We start from the raw sequence: 23402 nt of genomic DNA, 5'->3' as shown, positions 1-23402 counted from the left end.
ACCGGTACATGTGGCGAGCGAGTTTGTAGTAGGTTTTCGAGTGTTTATCGCATCACAAATCCCTAGTTTGCCGTGTTTGCGACTTGCGCTCGTGATGTCGGTTCTGGTGACACGCGAGTTGGTTGCGCTGTGAAACGCGCATCTGCTGCATCCGTGATCTGCGGTGTCGGTTTCCGTGTCGTGTGGTTGATAGCGGGTTCCCTGGCGTTATTGGTAACTTTTTGGTAAGCTTCTGCTGTCTCGCTCCCAAAAATCACCCATCCGGTGTTTTCACCATTTATCTCTTTAAAATACGGAATTTTACGGTGTAGCTTTGGGGTGGGACCGTCTATCTACCGTGAAGTCCCGCAAATAGTAGGAGTTTATTATGAACTAAGCCTGCAGGTCTACTTTACTACAAAGCGTGGCAACGGGCCTATGGCCGCCATTTACAGGCAGAGGCCTGCAAATGGCGAGGCACTGAGGAGAGTTGGGTTGAAGCACAAATCAAACCCCGGTGGTATCGGCTCCTCGTCATTTGCCGCTCGTTCCGTAAATAAATATGATAGGCCTTTGTGATGCCTCGAGGGAGAGCCGACTCGCGTGAAAGCTCCTGCTATCTGCGGGATTTTATTATGCTCGGTGAGAGCAGAAGAATCTTTGCCTATAGTACTTTTTCGAAATTCAGTCTTGCAATTTTGATTATTAGCGACATCTCAGTGTATGGTATCCATGGCAAACTAATGGCGGCTTTCTTGCCGCCGTTACATGACGTACATATTAGATACAGCGGCCGTGTAAGTGTTTTTTTCTGAGTGTGGTCCAATCAATCTTTTTGCACAAGCTCGTCTCTAAAGCCTTTCGATGGTGGAAATGTAATCGAGGGGTTTATAGGTTGCCACATTGTACTGGTCAGTTCTTATGTTCACATCATCTGAACCAAAACAAATCAAGAAAGAAATGTGAGATGATTAAGGAATCAATTCTAGGGGTGTGTAAATTTTGAAATTTTCAAATATAAATTGAATATGAATATTTGAGAAAAAAAAAATAGCTGCGAATATGTTTAGAATATAAATGTACCACTAAGAAATAAAAAAAAAAAGAAAGCAAAGACTTTTTGATGTGAGCTAATACATACCTGTTTGCAGGATTGTAACGCACGCTTTTTTTTTCGCCAAAATCGGTGCCCAAAAATATGTGCGCTTTATAATCTAAACCGAAAACCGCAACTTAAAAGAAAATCGCTGTACTCGGTATAAGGTGAGTATCCCCATTGCCATCGTGACAGTTTGTTTACATTCGCCATTTTGGTGTTTGTATTGCGCGAATTCTCTCGTGTCTACGGACTCGTGTCTGCTGTTAAGGTGGAAAGGCAAAAGAAATTCCACTAGGAGGTTTTATTTAAAAGAATGGCCATCACGCTGGCGGGAAAAGATAAGAACAAAGTAGCCCTGCGTGGCCTCCCAATCCCAGCGACCCGACGAGCTCACAAGGTGGAAGACTACCCTCCCAGAGGCGATGGTCACGCACTCGCGCAAGTGCAGCACCTAAAACTAGGGGTGTGCGAATACCAAATAGTAGTTTTCAAATCAAACACCGAATTTAATTAAAAAAAAAAAAAAAAGCCGAATATTGAGTCAAATTTTAAATAGAAATTTTATTTGTAGGAATTTTTCGAAGTGTGCTGTGAATGAGAATATTATATGCGCCTGGTGCAGAATATGCATCTTATACGGAACAAGGCTCAAATGTATAAAAGTTCTGGTGAACAAAGAAAGAGAAGAAAAGCAGCTGCTGATGGACGTGGGGCACTAAAGATCCAATTTTATGGCACAAACATAATCTACCTACCCTAAGGGTCACAAAAAACCCAAAGTTACAGTCACGTGTGCCTTTTCTTCTCGTTAGAAGCATGACCTAACACTGCGACATTCCTTTTTTTTATATCAGTGTTAAATTCACCGCCAAACAGCTGCTATGCATCCATTCCTTTGTCCATCTATCCTGTTTTAGAGAGCCTAGTTTTAAAAAAAGGGAGCGAGTAAAACTGAAACCACGGAGACTGCTCCGGCACAGATTGGTCGTAAGTGCGCATGTCTTGTTGTTGCGTGGAAAGAAGGCGGGCCAACGGAAGAGCGACGACACCTACATTTTATGGCACAAACATAATCTACCTACCCTAAGGGTCACAAAAAACCCAAAGTTACAGTCACGTGTGCCTTTTCTTCTCGTTAGAAGCATGACCTAACACTGCGACATTCCTTTTTTTTATATCAGTGTTAAATTCACCGCCAAACAGCTGCTATGCATCCATTCCTTTGTCCATCTATCCTGTTTTAGAGAGCCTAGTTTTAAAAAAAGGGAGCGAGTAAAACTGAAACCACGGAGACTGCTCCGGCACAGATTGGTCGTAAGTGCGCATGTCTTGTTGTTGCGTGGAAAGAAGGCGGGCCAACGGAAGAGCGACGACACCTACCAGATAGACGCTTTAGTCTTTTCGCCATTTTCTCGCAGTTCGTATTTCAAACGCGGCTATCGAACGGTTGGAAATCCTGTCAAATCTAGGCACTATTTTTCTGTTCCGTTTCGTTCAGAATTCGAACTTAGGCTTGCGGTTTCAAAACAATGACGAAGACAACTCGGCTGGTTTCATCAGCGTGGTTAATGGGTTTTTTTTTTTTTTGTGACCTCGCAGTCACCCATTTTTGTGAGTGTGGCAAGTGTGTTCTACATCGGCGCTTCAATTTGAGACGAGGGGCTTGACTCGTGAAAAGAATTAGGCATGGTGTGGAATTCCGGCCTCCCAACAATTCCTCTTTGGAAGTTGCACAAACGGGATATTTCGCTTGCGATTCAAGGTTAGATTGTGTCTCAATCGTGATTAAATCTGCGTGCTATAAAGTTTGTGGCATTCATTGCTATCTTTTTTTCTAACCTGTGCGTTAGATTTGTGTGGAATGGTAGGACCAAGAGGTGTTTCTTGCATAGTCTAATACAGTCCAAGCTCGTTATAACCAGTGTGTCGAACCGAAAAAAATACGAGTTCGGTTACGGTTCAGGTAAATTAATTTTGTTCCGGTTCAGTTCCGGTTCGATTAATTCGATCCGCGAACCGGTTCGGAAATTATAAATGACAAATTGCAACATCAAAATAAATTACAAATAAAACATCTGAAATCAGCACATACGAAACGGGATACATCGTAGTGTAAGGCTCAGGGATTTCTACAAGGAATGGTTTCTTTATGTGCGCTCAAAGGTTACCTCACCGACGTTTACGCATTCGGACTTGATCTAATTGGGTCCGACGCAGTAGCTGTAAAATCCGCGACCTCCTTACAAACCCACTTACAAGTAGAACTCGCTAACTATCTTGCCACCTCGGCGTGTAAGCAATTGAAGGAACAGTGGGGAGAAAAAACAGCTTTCTTTATTTGAACTAGCCTTCGGTAACTCAAATTAGACCCTTAAAGAAGTTTTCATTAAACAAGATACGAAATATGAAAAACACTTCACCGAACGCAACGCCAGAAGGACGTAATAGGATAAATATTAAAATAGGAGAGTTCGCTGTCTCACAAATATGTTAGCTTCTAAGTGCCTATACGAAACCGGATGCATCGTGGTGCCGGCTTTCGTCAGCGGCCGCCACTCGCACAAAACTAACTACACCGCACACTATATTACCTGGACGTCTAAAGGGATGTGGGAGAAGGTAACCACTTCTGTTCCAGTGACCACGTGGTTACTATGAGGTGCTGCTTTATGACGTAGGTTATTTTCTCTCAAAAAAAAGAACTTGCCAGTGATTGATCTTTTTTCAAAAATAAATACATAATTGTATTTAAGTGGCGTTAAAATTGGTATCATTGTTATTGGTATAATAACAACGAAAAAATATGGCATGTAAATCTTGACACTTCATAGCTCGATATACTCTGACCAGTGGTTGGGGCAGCGAAGAGCAGATATAATTCATGAATGCTCATTTCAACTGTAAATAAAATTTATTTTTCTCCCTCAAACATTATCAAACTCCACAGCCTTTTCTTTTCTCATTCCGATGGAAGCAAGCTTCAAGAACTCGCGCGTTATAGAAACGTGTTATGAAATGAGCACACAGCAGCATTTAGGATTTACGAGATTGTAGTAAAATGAAATCCTGTGACGCGATTTTTTTTTTGCACAGCCTTCCAATTCTTTTTCTTCCGTGCAAGCCGCGACCAGCGCAATACTGGTTCCTATGTCAAGATTCATGGATGCAGCGTTTGTCAAGATTCATGGATGCAGCGTTTATATTCCTAAGACTGAGTGGAAAAGAAAAATATATAAGCGAGGTGTGTGTCAGTTGACGGCACTTAAAAAACAAATGGCATTGATAGCACATTCATTGCCAACAACGCGTGGCTGAACCGTTTTGACATGAGCCGGTTACCGTTATTTTTTTTCCTGTTCAGTTTCGGTTCGGGTTCATCGCGATAACAATATAACGGTTCGGGTTCAGTTCCGGAAAAAATACCGGTTCGGTTCCGGTTTTCGGTTCGGTTCCGGTTCGACACCCTGGTTATAACAGACCTTGATTTTGACCAAGATTTCAGTCTGTTGTAAAAGGAGTATGTTGTATGCAGATATGATGTTGAGTCAGTGGTACATAGAGGAAAACAAACCAAACTTCACAAATCGGTATGTTAAATCCAAATGTCTCTTGTAACCAGGTCTGTTGTATTGAGCTTAGACTGCGCTAACATCGGGAGAAAAAATGGCTCTTTTGTCAGCTCCGTGCCGAGTGCTCGTCTTTGGCCGAATATATTGAATATTCGAGTGAACAAATACTGGAAATTCGGTCCGCGAATCGAATTATTCGCGAACTTGCTATTCGATTTGAATTCATACGTTTGAATATTTGCACACCCCTATTTAACACACTTTAGACGATAGCAAGGATTACCTTTGTGGAGAGCGAAGAACCATCGTCGGACTCCGACAAGTGCATGGTATTTATTTTTGTGATAATAAACTCTGCGAGGCTATGGATTCAACCTTCATTATTTTAGTTGTGCAGTAGAATCGGCAGCAATATACTGTTTGAATATCTGGGCACTAAATCTGCCTGCATGTTAGACTTTGGTGTGCATTAGAATTGTGCAAACATGGTAATTCTATGTGTAACGTAAACAGCAAGGGCATATAAAAAAAAAACGGCTGCAATACCTGCAATTTTAGGCGACTAAACACTGCTTTTAAAGGGGCGATGCAACGATTCTTGTACATTGCCCAAATACCGCTTGGAACAGATCTCTGCCCTACATCTGTTTTTCACCACACGCAATCGAAGTCACAAAAAAAATTAAAGAAAAACGAGCAGCATACACCTCCTCAACTCTCAGCTCGGACAAGTGGCCACGTGATCTGGAGCCGATTATATGCAGCCAATGTTGATCATAGCCGCACGCTGGGGTTAGCAAAGCACAGGACACGCGCTGAGTTCCAGACATTGTTATGATTCGTCTATTGTCGTCATTGCAGCGATTGGACACGGGCCGCTATACCGAATGCTTCTTGAGCTATCGATGTTCACGAGCCCAAATCGAGAGCCCACGCAATGCTCGCATCCAATCTATGAGCTGCATTCAAATATCGTCACTGGGCAGTACTGCGACCGCCCAACTACGTCATCAAGTTTTGCGAAGAAGATCAAATGAAAAGGCTAGCTTTTGTTCTTGAAATTACACCGCAACAAAGGAGTTTCTTGGCCAGTGGCGTTGCGTGCGATTATCCTTGAGTTCCACTGGTACCAGTAAGCTCGTGAAAAGTGAAAAACGTTCCAGTTAAATCTCGTTGCACCACCCCTTTAAGAAAGCTCTGAATATTCAGGGCATGTCCCGCACGTGAATTATTCGCTATGCAGCTCTCTAATCAAATTTAATATTAAAAAAAATATTCTTTTCGTATTTGAAATCTAGAATATTTGCACACCCCTAATCAGTTCTCATCTGCCATTGGCACGTGTGAAAGAAACGGTGTCCGATGCAATGCAGTTCCTTAACAGCAGTTACTGCTTTTTGCTTCAGCAGTTTCATAACTGCTTTTGAGCCACCAGGGTGCACTGAATTTTGAAAAGGGTCCATTGTTTTCCTACGTGTTCCCTGTGCCTGCAGCGCCGGTGCTTCGCTCGGACGTGGACATGGTGGCCAAGCTGCTGGAGCAGCAGCGCCTGCTGGGGCTCCAGCAGCAACAGCAGCAGCAGCAACAACAGCAGAGGGGCGTGCCTCCCCCACCGGGGGTGCTGGGCCTGGTCAGGGGCCCTCCCCCGCCCGTACAGGCCATGAAGCTGGCCCCAATGATGCGGCCCCCCATGGCCCCACAGTCCACTCAGGGCGCCCCCCCGGTCTCCGCACCCAGAGGTAAGCAGCACATACAATGCTGCTCCCTCATCGTTACTTGTATAGTACAGTAGAGCCTCATTGGATACGTTTTCCAGGAGACCGCGGAAGAAAAAATGCATCATCCGGGAAAATGTAACAACCGATAATGCACTTCGGGGGACTCTACATGAGATGGAAAGCAGCTCTTATACAATCGTTTATTTTATGTGCACTTGCAGAACTGTTGAGGACTCGGACATGTTCAGAAAAGCGGCGTAAGCCTTGCTGATAAAAAGGAGCTTTCGCCTCAATCTCCTTTCGTTTGGCGACAATGTTTTTCAAAGTTGACGGCACGAGTCCGAGGTCTCTTGCGGTGTCGCATCTCTTCCAGCTGGGATTGCGATTCACCGTATGAAATATTTGCAACTCCAGCGACCTATAGGAGGCGCCACCACCAAACAAACACGGCGGCTGAGTCCAGGTCTCGTCAGCTCGGCCGGGTCGCCTGAACAGGTGGCGGATTCAATTTAACAGATTTTATTTTGTTTAATGCCCAATTTTATAGGCATTTGAACTGAGACGGTTAAGTGTAGCCAGTGCACATAAACTTAACAGAGCATAGTTTCGTGTTCCCGGTGTTTTTTGTTCTTTCCATGTCAAACTTTTCTTTCGGAGATTTCGTTAAAATCCGAAACATGGGTTCCGCAGAGACAGTAATATACTAATCAGTTTTGATCATCTAAGGAAACCGGCGATGACTACAGAATTGTTCTACCGAGAGTAATTTTCAGCTAACTCGTATGCCTCGACCATGCAACTTATCTGTCCACAAACTTGAGCTTTTGTGCGTATCTGCGTTTAAGAAACGGCTCCAGTCGTCTGCTCGGTCAATAACACAGGCTGCAGGAAAATTACGAAAATTAAGCAAGCGCCTCTTGAGCCAAGAAGCACGTTAACCCGCTGGCGCCCCACTAAGCAGCTGATACTCGTATTTTAATTCAGGTTTTAGTACCAATCGAGAAGTCATTTTGACGAGCGGGTTATGTATTATATTACGTACTATGTGCCACTAAAGCAATATTAGTATATTCTTCAGTTTGAAATAGGAGCTTAGTTGACTAGCTATTAGGTGAACTGCTGAATAAAAGTATATTTGACAGACAGAGAGATACTACTTAAACTTAGCCAAATGGTTCTAGCCGGCAGCACGGAGACAAACTGAAGAGAGTCTTCATCGGAGATTCACGCAGAACCTCTCTGCATTGGACTTTGCTTCGAATCCTGAACGGAGAAAATGAGTATTTTTTGTGGCCCGTCAACCTGAGCAATGTAGACGTATGTTGCTGCTGGCTTCGACGGGGATATAATATAAATATTGGGAGGCGCGATAGATCAAAATCCGTGACAGCTTCTAACGTTGCGAGACGCGTCCCCCACCTTTTGAAAACAGATAATTTCCCTCATTCATCACTTGCAGCGAGCAGGTTTTCCTGAATCAAGTAATTGAGAAATCAGCCCAACCGCCTCAGTGTGGTCCAGAGTCTTTTTCGGTGAAGAGCAGCCAAGATGAATTGCCAACGCACCGACCGGCGTGGGTGGCTCAAACTTGAAGCTAATCAAACACAACCAAACTCAAGAAAAGCAGCTATCGAACCTTGCCATTCACTTGACTGCACCATTGGGTTTCCCTCCGGCGAAATGCCTTGTCTGTCATCCTCAGTCCACTGTTCTACATCCTTATAAAGAAACCACTTTAGAGACAGACAAGAAATCAAAACGTTCTTCCGTGATTCCTCCCCATCCAAGAAATCGAAAGCACGCGACCGCATGTTGTGGAGTAAACAGGCTTTCAAACACGTGATGGAAGGAAGCATTCTACTATTCTACTATGTAATTTGATGAAGGTATTCGGACCTTCATCAAATTACATTGTTCGCCACCGCACCGACTACACGTGTCCGCAAAAGCCACCAGAGACGCCGAGGGGCGCGGAGGGACCTGGTCCGGCTGGTTCCCGGTTTTCCCCCTTGGTGGTGTCCGTTTTGCTGGAGTCGCGAATATCAAAGTTCTCTTTGAAAGAGAGCGCCTTCCTTTCTCGCGATGCCACGACCGTCGTCAATGGGCGCAAAGCGCACATACAGTGTAGACCGCATATCACGTAGGTCGCGGGAGCCGCCTAAATCAGCACTATAACCAGAATATCAATTTTTCAGGCCAAAATATATGCCATGAGACAACTTACCTTTGTAAAAGAATTTATTTTATGTTAGATGAAAAATAAAGCTTAGTTTGAGGAAATTTTTTATTTCGCCAGACTAGTACACTTCTCTCTCAAGTGTGTCACACATTTTAAAAGAAATGAGTGACTTTTGCCTGGCACAACCTTTTAATGGCGTCGCGGGTTGCGGACGGACGTTGCAAGCGTTCAGGATTGCTAACCCTAATCACTTTTCTCCGGTGATGAAAACGCGTGAAAATTCACATCCTTTATACGGTACGCGCCAGTAATACCTTGAACTTGAGCACACGCATGAAATGCGCCAAATAAGAAATCCAGGCGATGTTCGAAAACACAAATGCTTAGAAAGCACCACTGTAGTCGAAGTAAACAAGCACGACGACACGGGCGTTTCTGCCGTCTTGAGAGTGCCGCTACGACATCGCCGCACAAATAGGTGGATCTTTCCTTCTAGTACGTGCTGGGTTATCGTAGCGACACACAACGAAAATTCAGTCAAGTATAGCACATTTACGCGCAATGATGAGCTTCCACCAGGTTGTCTACGTCAACGATCACCACCGACGCCATGTTTGCAAATAGAGGCCGGCCCGCGACCGGCATGCAACGCGCGCGAACAGTTCTCGACCTGCGATTGGTCTGTCGTTCAGTTGTTTCCAACCACCGTGTTTCCAACGCAGCGGGGGAAAGTTGGGTTGGTTGGACTCGCTCCAACGCCTTGCCACCTTGCGCCGTGAACGACACGTGCGTGCGTCCCTCCGTCGCTATGGCAACTGAAGCCTCTCTCTTCGCTTCTCCCCGCTTCTTCGAGCAGCCTCCTTGCCATCCTTGCCCCCGCGAGTGCCGCTTGCGGCTAGCGCCGTTATCTAGTGTCGCACAGGGAAGCGTGCTCGCTGCGCCGGTCGGTCGGCGCGGTCGGCGGGCTGTTCTAGAAACTGCACTAAAACCGGTATTTCCCTTTGCGCGCCTGCATTTTAAGCGGTATGTAATTACATGGAGTTCTATGGAAGGCGAACCGGTGGTTTAAAAAAGCCGCGTTATACCCGGTCCTGCACTGTAAGCGGTTACGTTGTAAGTGGTCTATACTGTACTCCGAAACACCGCGGTTCACGCAATCGAGTGGAACAGAAACTAGAGGCGCCGCATGCATGCAAGTACACCTCGTGCCAGAGAAAGAGGACAGATGAAAAGAGAGAACGAGTGTTTGCCGCCTCGCCAGCCTTGCTCCCCGTTCGAACAATGCTCCAAGGTCACAGTTGAGCAAGATGGGAAGCTGTGGCAGAGCTCAGCAAAGCCCAGCGAGGAGATAGAGACACGGAAAAGAGAGGGAAAGGAGTAAAGGGAAGACGGACGTTTGCATTCCCACGCGTGCCGTGCGACCCGCATTGCATGGTTCGGCTTGGCTCCACTAGCTCGCTTCAAAGCCAGCGTGGCAGCCTGGCATCCGACGTGCGGAGGCGCCGCAATGCTGACACTTTTGGACGTAACAGCCGTGAAAGCGGACGTAACAGGCAGGAAAGTACCGTATTTGCACGAATATAACGCGACCACGAATATAACGCGAGGGCAGGTTTTGATGCCCTCAAAAAGAAAAAAAAATATTATTACTATTATAACGCGAACCGAGGCCGCGTCAATTTCTCGCACTCGGGGGGCATAGCAGATGTGAAAAGTCAATGGAAATAGAAGAAATATCAGTTTATGTTGTGACTGCACTCATCCTCACAGCTCAGGTCCTTCCGTTTACAGTCCACTTGGCGACTACGCAGATAAGCAGCAGCACGGCACCTGCTTGTCTGGTAGTTCATTTTTCTTCCCTGCGAGCTCCTCGGCAGCCCACAATCCAAACAAGGCAGGAAGCAGAAGCACCAACACACAAACACCGGATCACTTTGAATCAGAAACTAAACAATGCGCAGCAGAAAAAAAAGACTGCTGAATCCGATACACGATCATACTTCTTGTTCTGGTCCCTCTGCATAAACAAATGCCTCGTGGTGCACGATTGCGTAAACCTTGGCGTAAACGCTGTTAGTGGTCTTGGCTTGGCTTGTGTTGACTTGACTTGGCCCGGCTGGGCTTGGCTCGAATTGGCCGGTGCCCGCATTCCCGCATGGTGTGTGCCCGCGCGCGCTAAGTTTCTGCGGCGTGCGCGCGTTGTACAAACACAAAAATGATAAAAATGTTTTTTTTTTATGTTTTCTATTCGTCCCTTCACGTCTCCCAATAGCTAATAAATTCCCTTCCACACTCCCACTTCTTTTCCCACCAAATATTTTGCATTGAGCCGGAGGGATGTCTTTCTCCTCTGGCTTTCTCCAGACTCGCGCGCCTCGTGGCTGAACTCGATTCCGAATATAACGCGAGATGCGTTTTGGAGCACGTAATTTCGGAAAAAAAACTCGCGTTATATTCGTGCAAATACGGTAATACATGTCTCTATGGAAGTAAAACGGGACCAGCGTTTTTTAACGTAGCGGCCGGGAAAAACATAAACCGAGAATGTGTCAACAAGGTTCTACTGTACTGCTTTTTGAAAGTTGCTCCAAGAAAGGTTGTCATGAAAGGCCACTCATCTAAGGCTCCTCATTAAAGCCGTGGCTCTCAAATAGGGGGTCCGCAAATCCCCGTTTGAGAGCCACGCGGGGGGCCTGTGGCTCGTAGTGTCCACTGCGGCCCATGGTCAGGTGAAAACGGTAAAGTTGTGGTCGGCGTCGGCTAATTTGTGCTACATAGTCGAGGCTTAGTGTAGCTTTCGCAGTGCTCAAACTCCATCAGACCTACTTGCACGTGCGAATTTAATTTATTTGACCTGTAAATGCCCGCAGTGGGCTTTATATAATGGGGGCAAAATTTATTAAAAATTTACACTAGGTTACATTCATCCATGGATCCTCATCCATCAAATTTATTTTGTACATTAAAAATGTTTACTGTGATTTAAAAAAAAAAATGTAAGATTGTCATGTCCTAACAAAGTTGTTTAGGAACATAATAAAGATACGGCATGCAAATCTAGTAAACAATTCCTGATATATCGCTGGGACAACCACCAATGCTATTTGAAACACCCATTTTCAGAAAATCGTAGTTGAAAGTTGCACACACATTTTTAGCTTTGAGCCAGTTTCACGTGGCGCAATTCTGCTTTAAATTTTGGTTGTGGTGGACTGAAATGCTTGTGGGCACAGCATGAATGCACATAAGCCACCGTCCATGGCTTTTAAGTACTTGTTTTCTCTCGAGGGATTGACGTTGCAACCGAAAATTGGGAAAATCATCTGGAGAATTGCACCTCATGAGACGACTTTACCCCACGGAAATGGCTTTACCCCATTCAATAGCTGGAAGTGTCCTTGCGCACTTTCTTGTTCCGCTTTTGTTGATTTGCTCGGGGTCGACGGCTGATGGCATGGAAAAATGGCCATTTGAGGCGGCGACGTGATGAACATGGGTCGCCCGCCGCGCAGATGCAGGTTGCCAATGCTACTTCCGATGGTCGCCGTGCAAAGAAACTCGCACGAGTCGTTTTCATCGAACGCGTGCACCATCTCGTACTTCGTTCCCCTCATTGCATGCGGCCATGAAACACGTGGGCAAATTATTGAAACTACTAAAACAAAGTGTTGCAAACGGTCATAAAGATGGCAAAAGGCAAAGCGGAGTTGACGAAGTGCGGAAAAAAAGCAAGCAGTCGTAGCAGACGACGCGAGCTTGCAGAGGCGCGGTAACCAAAACAACAAAGGGAGAACAAGCGTTGCAGCCAATGGTAGTTGAGCACTCCCTTGAACGTGCACTTTGGTCAATCGCGGCTTCGCAGTCGCGAGGTGGGAAAACGTCGATCACGCCAAGCTACACGGCGGACACCATTTTGAAGGTCGGAAAAACGGAGAAAGAACTCCGCTTCGAAACAAGACCAAGATGGCGGCCTTCCGGCAAGTTGAACGGGAGAGGCAATTGTTTAAGTTCGGCTCGATTTTACAGTTTGAGCGTAATTTGAAAGCCGTTGAAACCTAGAAAATATTTCTTTAACATAATTTCGGGGTGATTTGGGTGCTGATAATTAAAAAAGGTAACTTACGGAATATACAGCCCAAAGGAATGGTTTTCAAAACATTTACTTTCTCCTGATTTTTTGGTTTTCAAGGTAGTCCATCCACAAATGGCTTGGAGAGTGGAAATGGCAGGTCGGAAATTATAAATTTCGGGGATGCGAACAATGTGCTTGGGCAGATCATTTGTCAGAGGATAGCGAATAGACCCTTTGCGAAATTCAGTGCCAGACCCCTTCGTGCCCCTGGCTCAAGCTCCTCTCCCTCCCCTGCAGTGGGGGCTCCCCTGAAGGTCACAGGACCCCCCAATGAGATGCTGCAACAAACTCTGGCCTATGGACTGCAGCCGCTGACCTTTTATTTGGTGGTCAGCAGTTTAAGTTTTGCCATACCAATGGCGGTAACAAACTCTAATTTTATCTGGCACCAACAACTTTCGCGAGTGTGTTTCTTTCTTGGTCAGTTTTGATTATGACAAAGATACAACCGGTCACGAAAAAACTTTAGAGCCGAATGTGTTCCACCCACAGGTTCACTCAATCTGAGTAAGGAAGCAGCGCCTACGGAGCTCCTGCATTCAATTCTTGCGTCGCATCGTACTAACCTTTCGAACGTATAGGCCTCGCATCATCCGCTTAAGGTGCATCTTCAACGTCTTTCTTCATCAATCACTTGAAGAATGCCATTGGTACGAAACAGATGCCATTCCCTGGATGATATTGACCAAAGTGGCAGGACTGAATTTTGGAAAGGGTCTATTGTAGTGGGGGAACATGAATTGACCAGTCCTCGATAGAACCAGTAACTGAATGAGGTGCTAGACGAAGCCACATGCTCTTGCAGCAGTGTGGAAACTTCACTAGCCTCAACAGTGTAGAACAAAGTAGTTGATGCCAAGTATAGTTAAGACCAGTTCACACACTTAAGTTTGCTTAGGACAGTATTCTTGCGATCTCTTGCGATGACATGCTGGCATTTGAGGTGACCCGGGAACTGCATTTTACTAGAGCGAAGGTTTTGTGCTATTTGCGAGATCAAATGTGCCTACTATCAATAAGATGCGTTCGTTTGTAAGTTTCAAAAGCTTTTCAAAATGAAGAATGACGCGGGAAAAGAATATTTGGTAACTGCGACTGTTCAGTGCCTGATGGACGGCCCCAGTGTGTCCTCTTGTCGAAAGATTTTAAGTGTTTTCAAGGCATACGGCCGCGTGCAGTTATCCAAGTGTGTGAACCAGCCTTTGCTCTCAAGACCCCTTTGTGCTTCTGGCTCAAGCTCCTCTCCCTCCCCTGCAGTGGGCGCTCCCCTGAAGGGCACGGGACCCCCCATAGAGATGCTGCAGCAGGCCCTGGCCCACGGACTGCATCCTCTGACCTTCCAGCAGCTGTTGCTGGGTGCCAACGGCCCCCCCGGCGCGGGGGGCCCCTTCGGGCCGCCCATGCACCACGCCCAAGGGGGACACCAGCAGCACCCCTTTGCGACCATGGGGCCTAGGGGTATGCGCCTTTTTCGCTCCCTCGCCGGGGTGGCCCAACACCCCGTGGGTAACGAGTTCAGTGGGATGTGATTTTTGTGTAGACTACCGGTGGCCAGCGTGGGGCGGAGATTAAATTGGCTGGGTGTTCTTATGAAGTGATTGTGGCGCCCAGCCGAACGCCGAAGCAGCAGTTGTGTCCGATCTGTGCCCGGTGCTGGCACCAGTAGGTGACATAAAAAGTGCAGCACAATTGACTTTTTATTTATATGTTGGATGCCTTCCCTGCACTACCCATTATTGCTGTTCAAAAAGAAGGTTCCCCCACTTCCCTGAGAGGGATGTCGGTGTTTCTTATCGCAAGCTCCTGTTGCAAAAGACGTTTTATGAGCCTTCGACCCTTTTAATGGCTAACGGTGTCTACGTCAGTTTGCTTGTGGTTTACAGTTTTTGCTTTGCCAGCAAGAACAAGTGTACGGTGGACAGCCGGAGACATGCAGAGTAGTGCCTAAATGTAGAGTTTACTTAGCATTGGGAACGTTATAAGCCTTTCCATCTCCGTAGGTACCCGACCAGCGGATAGAGGGCGCTGATGCACTCACCGTCATTGGGCGGCTTCAATTCGGTTGGTTTGGGTTTTAGTGTGATGGCGGCTGTGTTTGTTCTAGGTCATTTTCGCACAATTTCATGATACAAATGTGTCCATTATAGCACAGTACCAATAAAACTGTGGTAGTTAGCCAGCTTGACAACCACGAAAGGGTTTCAAGTCGTACCTGAAGACGTTTTTTTATGAATACTTTAAGATGCATCCGGTCATGTTTGTCGTCAATGTCGGTCAGGTTCAGCAGCAAAACATTACATAATGCACGTCTATGGCCGTACCCACTGACCCTAGTTTCCAAAAAAAAATGAACTCGTGAAAAGACTAATGCATAGATGTGTAGTAAGAACTTGATAGATGGCGTCAGCGTGTTATCTCACAAGAGGTTTTAAGGCACACGGTCATAGATAGTCGCAACCATGTGAGCCAACCTTTACCGCTGTCGCATGTTCCATCGTGGTAGACATCAGAGGACTGAGTGCTCGCTTTTACACGCAGACGTCAAGAGTGGACCCCACGGCGGGCCCGGCCGCCCCGCAATGGCACCTGGTGGCGGCCTGTCCAGCGCCACGCCGGCAAACCTGGCCAAGTGGTTTGGCAGCGACGTGCTGCACCAGCCCACGATGCCGCCCGTGCCCCACCAGAAGGCACTGCTCGTCGAGGAGGTGGAGCGCCAGCAGCAACAGGCCACCACCGTCAAGAACTGAGCGCCCATGGGTGTCGCCGGTGCGGGCAACGTGCGATAACTGCGGTGCACTCGAACTGTCTGTGGTCATCGTCCGCCATCGGTTGACGTGTAAAAAAGCTCTTGCCTTTTTCGTTGTCAGTCTTTGAGTCTAGTTGTTTGCGGCAGAGGGTGGTGGAGACTGTAGAGAAGCGAAAAAAGTGTGCCGCTCGCTCGATTCAGGGGCGTAGCGTTTCGTTTCTTGGAATGCCAGCGTTACATAGTGGCGGCATTTAAACTTTTTTCGTGTTTGCGTTTTTTCTAATTTTCCCTTTGGTGCCTGTGTCGTTCGGTGCCCGCGTGTGTCGACGGTCGTGCGCCAAAACGGTGAAAAAAAAGTGGTGGACTACTCCTGCCTTTTCTCTATGCTGGTCTCCTCTCCAACCCCCCTCTTCCTCTCTCCATTCTTTCGTAGAGCTGTGTGTCTGTGCTCGGACTTTGTGTAATTTAACGATTTAAATTTGGCATTCTTTTGGTTCCCTTTTGTTTTTCGTGTCTTTGCGTCTGTCGTCGTGATCGTTGCAGCTCCAGTACAAAGGGGAAATGAAACAAAAGAAAGGCTGCATTCTTCATTTTTTTATTTCTCGTCCTCGTGTGTCGTTCTAGTTTCCTCGCTTGGCCTTCTTGCATTGGTTCGGTCGGTCGTGGGCCAGCAATTTCCTCAGGGTCGGGTCGGCGTCGATCCATCGTCTCGTCCCATCGGCGAACGCCGGCAAGGGGATGTTCCACCTTGTACGCTTTTTCTGATCGCCATAAACGTGCGGCGCGAGTGGATGGAAAAGCGCCGCCACGTCTGAGTTGGCTGCCCGAATGGGGCGGCCCTCTTCATTTCTTTTTAAGTGTCTCTCGTTTGGCGTTTTCGTTAGCTGCTTTCCCGGCCCGTCATCACGTCTGGTGGTCGTGGTAGCCTCCGGTGTTTGTGCAGTCCACAATTTAGTTTTCTGTTCATATGTTTGTTTTCTTGGCCAGTGTGGCCCTCCCTCGTGCTGAAGACGAGCCCATCGCGGCGTTTTTTTTGGAAGGATACCATTGTTGTAGACGAGTCCGAGTCTAGCCTTTGTTGTCCGTACTGTTCCAAACCCCTCCGCCCGTCTGCCCTGCGAGCGAAATCCGCCCGGGTCGGCGGTTGGACGGTGGCGAGCTGTTGTGGCACTTCCGTGACAATCTTGCCAATCTTACCCGCGTTCCTTCGGTTGTTCTTTCTTTGTACGTAGGTTTTTGGTCCTCGCTTAGTTCCGAGCGACGTCCCTCCGTGTCAGCGTCGACCGGTCATTCTTTTGCAGCTGGTTCTGTTCTCCGCGGTAGTCTGCTGCTGGTCCTCGGCCTTTTTCGTTGGTTTCTTGTCTGGTCGTCCGCTCGTTGCCGTCGGTCGTCGTGTCTGTGTTGTCCGTCGTTTTCGTGCCGATTGTGAAAAAGGAGACACGCACACTGGAGAAAAAAAAAAAACGCAACAGTTAAAAGTAAAGAAAAGGTCTGTGATAGTCTCAAGCTTCTTCACCCCCCCTCCCGGTCGGCACGTTGTCCCTTTGCGTTGTTTTCTTGGTTGCGCGCGAAATGCGGGTCTTGCATCCTGTCTTGTCGAGCAGCAGAGGGATATGAGCACCTCAAATGTGTTTGCTCTCGTGCCGGTGTGTGTGTGCGTGCGCGCAGATGGGTGCTGGACCGTTAATGCCAGTTGTTGCACCCGTTTGTCCACGGTTGTACATAGTGAAGTGTGCCCCCTCCCCCGCATCTTTTTCGCACGTTCTATGTAAGCTGCATGTGATGCATGTACCGCTGTATATACTGTAGGCAGTTAGGGGAAAAAGAAAAAGATGTAATATTGAGTCTATCGAGGCGTCCTCCGCAGCTCGTAAGCAACACCCCTGTCTAGGTTCGGCTTCTGTACTGGCTAGTACCAGTCTGTAACGAGCTTTGTTTTCTAATGGAATACTGGTGGGTCAGGAAGGCTGTTTGTGTTGCACCAGAAGGTGTGTGTGTGTGTGTGTGTGTGACTCGTTTATGTAAATAGTGTGTGCGTATAAATGTGCGCGTCGTGGTGTGTGTGCGTGTGTGCAAATATAACTGGAGTATTTCGTTGTAACTCGAGAAGAGTTTTAAAAAAAAATAATACAAAGTCTTGACCATTTTTTTTTTGTTCAAATTTCCGGGAAGTAGAGGCATCATCAAATTCAAAGTTTGAACAAACCGGACAACAGTATGAGCTGTAATATTATGATTGGGTGACTTTATTTTTTTTCTTCGAAATAAATTTTGCCTTTTTATTGAGTATTCTGTGTGTGTTGTCTCAATTGGTTGTCTTTCTGCATTTGTGGAAACGTTCTAATTTGGTGAAATTCCGGTTGCTGGTTTACTTGCTTTATTTTTCCAGAATTGCTAATCTGGCAATTTTATGGGAGCTTCACATTTCTGCAACTACTACAAAACCATAATGTAATCCGCTCCCCCCCCCCCCCCCAAAAAAAAAAAAAACGAAAAAAAAAACGAAAGAATTGGACAAGACATTAATACGCTGCACCCTGTCCAGTTTTTTTGTTTTTTTCTCGTATCGCAGTATGATGAGCAATTAACTAGCCATCCTTACTACAAAACATTTAGAATGTCATGGCTAACGCACCTTGTTTCTAAGCACATGTGGGATGTGCATAAAGGTAACTGGCATGACATGTCCATGTGAGCAGAGATGGCAGCCAAGGGTTTTCGGGCAAAAAAAAGGTTTAGACCAGTGGTTCTGAATTATGGATGTCTCGCGATGTTTTCATAGTCCCCGCGGTGAATCCACGAGCAAAATAAGCGCAGCGGCGCAGACTCGTTTTTCTTTTTTTTCTTTTTTGCCGACGCGCCGTCTGGCATCACTGGGGCGACGGCGTCTGCTCTGACCTTGAGGTCGTGCTATCAGTATCGCGCATGCTTATCGTAGCTGCTTTCGTGGTTAGCCAAAGATCCGTCGTCTGAAAAGTTTCTTGTAGTGCAAACTCGTCGCGGAGTAACCGAGGAGCGCAAACATGCCCATCTGTTTTCTCAAGACCAACCTCCTGGCCACCAAGATTCCGGCCGGGTTCCACGTGAAATTCGTGCAACTCATAGCGTCCGTGCTCAAAAAGGATATCGAGGTAGGCGTACGAGCTGTCCCGTGCCTGAGTAAATCTGAGCAGCCGACATTGCGGGCCTGGCCGCGTCTCTGTTATCTGCCCTACTTCGCGATGTGTTTGTCTGCTACCGGATGGCCTAGCCCAATTTCATGTCTGAAGTGTTGAGGTCGGTAGGGCAACTTGTCTTTCACTTTGTGTCACAGAAAATCACGCTGGTCGTCGAGCCGGGCTTGGACATTTCCCGTGGCGGTAGCATGGAACCGAACTGTCTCTGCACCATCCACTCCATCAACGTGTTCAGTCCGGAGAAAAACAAGGAGTACGGCTCTCAGATCAGGGACTTTATCGCCGAAAATTTGGCACTGCCGCAGCAAAGGTAAATTACGAAGTTGCTGTGTCAGTCCAGGTCAAACACGGTTGAGCCGAAGCAGTCGAAGGACATTCCGACCCACTGTGGTCCGACCGAACCGACTGAATGTCGCTGACTTTTGGATTGAACTGGATACTAATGGATTGTTCGCTTTACTTGCAATCCGAAACTGAAACTTGAGATTGTCACACAGTGTACACAATTGTTGTTATATAAATAATGTTAATATGCGTGTATTCTTCCTTTTACAGGATCGTTATCGCCCTGCACGATCTAACTCCAACCGATCTTGCCTAAAGAAAAGCGATGAAGATGCAAGATGTACTATGTAAAACGTAATGTTGACTACAACTAGCGGGGGCCTTGAGTTTTCAAACAAAGAAATAAATTCTCTGTTTTTCAGTAAAAAAAAAATCATTATTATTATTATGTTTCTGGTTGGTTATTTTATATCTAATCTATCTGCAATCTTCAATGAATAAAATATTTTGTCGCACACATAATGCTCATTTAATGAGGCTTGTATTTTCTTCGTTTTTGTAATGGCAAGTGTGTGTTATTACTAACGCCACGACGAATCAGTCTTAAAACATTACGCTCTTTGCTGGCTATAAAAAAAAAAAAAATACACAACTCTTTTGTCACTGCCGCCGTGTCAAGATCAAAGGTGCGGAACGCACGACCCTTGCGGAAGTTAGGACCGTCCAACCTTGGGCCACGCCTGAAACGGAAGAAATTCGCCAGATCCCGTAACAGTCGTGCCCAACGTGACTCGCACGCCAGTTGTTGCGTCAGTCTAGAATCTCTCGGAACCTTTCATCCAAGATCGTGCACCCTGCAATCGAAAACTTGCCGACTACATCCGTCGGCCCTCCGTATCAATTCCGGCATTGAAGAGCTTGGTGCTATCGCGGTTCCACGTGTGGCTATGCTGCGCGTTGTTTTTCAGCTGATTGCCTGACACCCACACTCCCATATTGCAATGAACTGGGCGTATCGGCCGAGCACCGGAATCCGACTTTATTAACTTCATATGGTGTCGCTCGCCAACTCCGATCAGCTAGAAGCGTCGTCGCACAGGTTCAGCATCGAAATACGACTTCGCGAATCTCCTGGGCCTCCGGCGTCGGTTTTAACCTCGATCTTTCTGAAAAAGGTAAGGTTCGTTTCGTAATAAGGTTTCGTTTTCAGACCGCGAGCGCGCAACGTGATTATGCTTGCGGAAAGCGAAACCGCGGTCAAATGCATTTCTGGGTCACGCTGGATCTAGCGGATTCCTCGTTGGAGCGCGTCAACGTTGGGTCAGTAGCCGTCGGAAAGGAGACTGGCTGCCAGCAGCAGAAAATAGCTCCCGTGAGTTGTTGCTTCGTCGTTTTTGAGTTTGTTGGGGTTCAAATGCGTCACCATCTTCGTTTCTCTGAGAACATGACGACATCTCACTGGGAAAGGAGAGCCTAGCCCGCACACGGTAAGTCTTCGTCCCTTGCCTACACGTAGTCTGGCAGTCTCTGCATGTTCGCGTTTCCCCGTATGCACTCTGGTTGCTTAGTCGCCGAGAAAACACCAACTGGCACCCATGTCCCGGGTGAATTTTACCGCTGTATTGCTTCGCTAAACCGCTACACCCTTCATAGTTTTTTTCCAGTTAAACCTAAGCGAGCTTTGAGATCCAGTGGGTGTGCTGGGGCCCCCTCGCGTTTTGTTCCTCCCGAAGAGCAGGGAGCTCTCCTCCAACGCAATTCCGCTTATTTTTGTTTATGTTTTGAAATGACGTCTGTTTACCATTCGAGTTAAAAATGAGGCCGCGGTTGTACCAATCGATCCGTCAGTTAACGGGTGGAGATGCCGACGCTATCTTGCGGTCAGCGACGTTTACGTCAGGTGCTGACCCCATCGACGACGAGCTGACGCGTCTACGTACTGCGAGTGATATCGACTGTGTTTGTAACTTCGAACGGGTGAATACCCTGCTCGACTGACTGCCGCGTCGTTGATTGTTGCACGGACCGTGACTCTCCGCATTTCCTCCGACCATGAGCCCGTCAGGTGTGTCGGGGCGCGGTGCCCTTCAACGCCGTGATGACGGCACTGACAGATCTGGGCCTATGGGCCCTGACCTTCGGCCGAGTTTTTCACGGGCAGCGAGGAGGTGGGGGATTGTCGCCTGGCGTCCACGCAGGTGGTGCTGCCTCTACTACCTGTCGTTTTGCAATTTGCCTGAGCGAGAGTAAACATAAGTGTATCCTTTATTTTTTCGGGCGTTTCCAGAAGTGAAGGCGTGAACGAAGACGAAGGGGCGGAAACAGACCTTGATCTCTGTTCCTCTCATCTTACGCGTCCACAACAATCATGAGGGACATGCGTCTAACTTGTACAACTTTTACTGTAATTAATATATATATATATATATATATATATATATATATATATATATATATATATATATATATATATATATATATATTTTTTTTTTTTTTTTACTCTGTCTCTTTGCCTGTTTCTTTTGCCATTTCGTCAATCATTACTGTCTTGTACGTTGTTCTAAAGTCGTGTTCCTCCTGTTTTTGTTTGTGGTGTCCGTCCCGAACTGTCGCCCCTAACCTTCGGTCACATTGCGAATATATCATACCAAAGACAGTCTACAGACTGTCTTGTACGTGGTGTCCGCGGCTTTCTGGTTGTAAGCCGGTTGAAAGCTGCGCCAGGCGCAAAGCTACGAGCTCCGACTCGCGTTTCCTCAACTGATAACCTGCGAGCGCTCGTGTAGCCTGGCGCCGTGTCTGTGAAAACTTGGGAAGTGGCCGTCGGACACAAATGGAGTTTCGCAGAAATGGGTCCTTCGAATCGTCGACAGGTACCGATTATCGGCGCCCTCCTTGGAAATAATTGCAGTTGCCTCATTATTTTTCCCCTAATTAAAGCGGTACACGAGTTAACTTGATTGCAACCAGCCTCCGTCTTCGTACGGCGCCTCGTCGGGATTCGCAATCGGGGCCCCGTTCCGTGTTTTCCTGGCAATGAAGATTCCTCCCTTTAAACTTGGAAGTATGCCCTTGCTCGGGGTTGCGTAAGTTCGGGGCTTCCGTCGCCGTTCAAATATGGGCCAGCTGTTCTTTTCGTGGCGCCGTACTCGAACTGTTCGTCTTCGTGGGGGCGCTTCTTCGGCAGCTCGCGCGAGAGCCGATTGCGAGCTGTCCGCCCCAAATATTCTTCGTGAGCGTCAGACAGCTCGTGGTGGTTCGAAGGCCCGTGCCTGCGCGAGGATTTCTCGTGGGTCAGATTTTGACGTGGCTGCGAATTATTTGCGGGCTAACATGGTAGCGTCCCGATGTAGATTTGTCAGGCGAGTTCAGCGGTGATCGCCGTTCGTTCCCCACTGTGTCCCCTTCGCGCGTGCCGACGTTTTCAGCGTCAGGCTCGAAGAATCGAAGCATCCGCTTTATTTATTTATTTTTATTTGAGCGTCGAAAACTTTAGTGTGGTTTAAAACCAATCTGCCGTTCCCTGGAAGCGCAAGCCCGATTCCGTTCAGTTTACGGCGTCTCGCTCTATAGACCCGTTGCTCTGGGGCAGAGAGCGCGAGTGCGTCCGGAATACTTACTTACCCAAGACGCAACCATGTTATGCTGGCTGCACCATCCAGGTGGCTCTGTAACGTTCGATTTTGCACGTGCCACGTTCGAATACAAGCATCTGTCAGCATTTGTAGATGCGCGATAACAAAACGTCTAAAAAAGCTAAAAAAAAAAAAAAAGCAGTTCGCGGCCGCAGCGTTCTATAAAACATTCCTTTCATCTTTGCATTCTTTCATAGCTACCGCGAGCTCGTATATTTCACAAAACGTGATAGCGAAGCCGAAGCTACTCGCAAAAGCACGTACTCATGAACGCTGCTCGCACTGCACGAGCGCGCGTGCTTGGCAGGGACGCTGAAAGCTCGCAGCTCGCTTCTGTAGCCTCTGCTACGCTGGCACTTAGAATGGAACGGAGTGTCAAGAACTGTCGTGGGGAAACGTATTGACCCACGTTCGAAACGCGATCTAAATATTCTATTTTGCTCGCATGGAGCGCTGCTCAAAATTCGAGAGCTACGGGCCTATACAAATAATTTCCGTTTCGTTCTTTTTTTTTTTTTTTTTTATGATTGTGTAGAGTCGACAAATGCCGCTTCATCTAGTGCAGGTCTTAGCCATTCCTCGTTTTGCTGGAGATCAGGAAAGTAATTTGTCGTAGTTACAAGTTACCAGAACTTGTACCTAAGATACTTGTTAGCGAAAATAATAATAATAATAATAATAATAATAATAATAATAATAATAATAATAATAATAAAAGTACCTCGATACCTTGGGTACTGGAAAAGCAGCCAGTTACCGATCTGTGGCAACTCCCACACCAGGTGTGGGCATTGCGCGTGCGCAGAGGCCACATTCGCCCGAGGGGACTCGTCTGCGCATGCGCGGAGCTGAGAGCAGCGCCACCGCAGGGAGTGAGTGCACGA

At 47.1% G+C, this 23402-nt stretch overlaps 3 protein-coding genes across 6 annotated transcripts in view; all 3 read left to right on the top strand.

Annotated features, from left to right (window-relative positions):
* The window catches only part of LOC8032945, a 54163-nt gene extending 36452 nt beyond the window's left edge, over positions 1-17711 (top strand). The window contains exons 17-19 of the mRNA XM_029975452.4: positions 6141-6386; positions 13934-14134; positions 15215-17711. Coding sequence (XP_029831312.2) covers positions 6141-6386; positions 13934-14134; positions 15215-15423 — 656 coding nt within the window. The 3' untranslated portion in view covers positions 15424-17711. The remainder of the gene's footprint in view (positions 1-6140; positions 6387-13933; positions 14135-15214) is intronic.
* Positions 17712-18298: 587 nt separating this feature from the next.
* On the top strand, positions 18299-19316 carry LOC8032946 (D-dopachrome decarboxylase). Its single transcript, XM_002401835.4, has 3 exons — positions 18299-18553; positions 18736-18908; positions 19154-19316. Exons 1-3 carry the CDS (start codon positions 18446-18448, stop codon positions 19197-19199), a joined length of 327 nt encoding a protein of 108 aa, XP_002401879.3. The 5' UTR covers positions 18299-18445; the 3' UTR covers positions 19200-19316.
* Positions 19317-19813: 497 nt separating this feature from the next.
* Positions 19814-23402, top strand: part of LOC8032947 (CAP-Gly domain-containing linker protein 1) — a 119137-nt gene continuing 115548 nt past the window's right edge. For 2 of the 4 annotated variants that reach the window (XM_029975447.4, XM_029975446.4), the window contains exon 1: positions 19814-20058. In XM_029975447.4, the coding sequence (XP_029831307.2) occupies positions 19936-20058 (123 nt within the window). In that variant the 5' untranslated portion in view covers positions 19814-19935. Of the gene's footprint in view, positions 20059-20197; positions 20371-23402 lie in introns of those variants that run through there. The other 2 variants (XM_029975448.4, XM_040501765.2) reach the window with 2 other exon arrangements.

The sequence above is a fragment of the Ixodes scapularis genome, unplaced genomic scaffold, assembly GCF_016920785.2.
Source record: "Ixodes scapularis isolate PalLabHiFi unplaced genomic scaffold, ASM1692078v2 PGA_scaffold1__304_contigs__length_218370807, whole genome shotgun sequence".
NCBI classification, from domain to species: Eukaryota; Metazoa; Arthropoda; class Arachnida; order Ixodida; family Ixodidae; genus Ixodes; species Ixodes scapularis.
The sequence above is the reverse complement of the archived record's forward strand: the minus strand, read 5'-3'. Positions and strand labels throughout refer to the sequence as shown.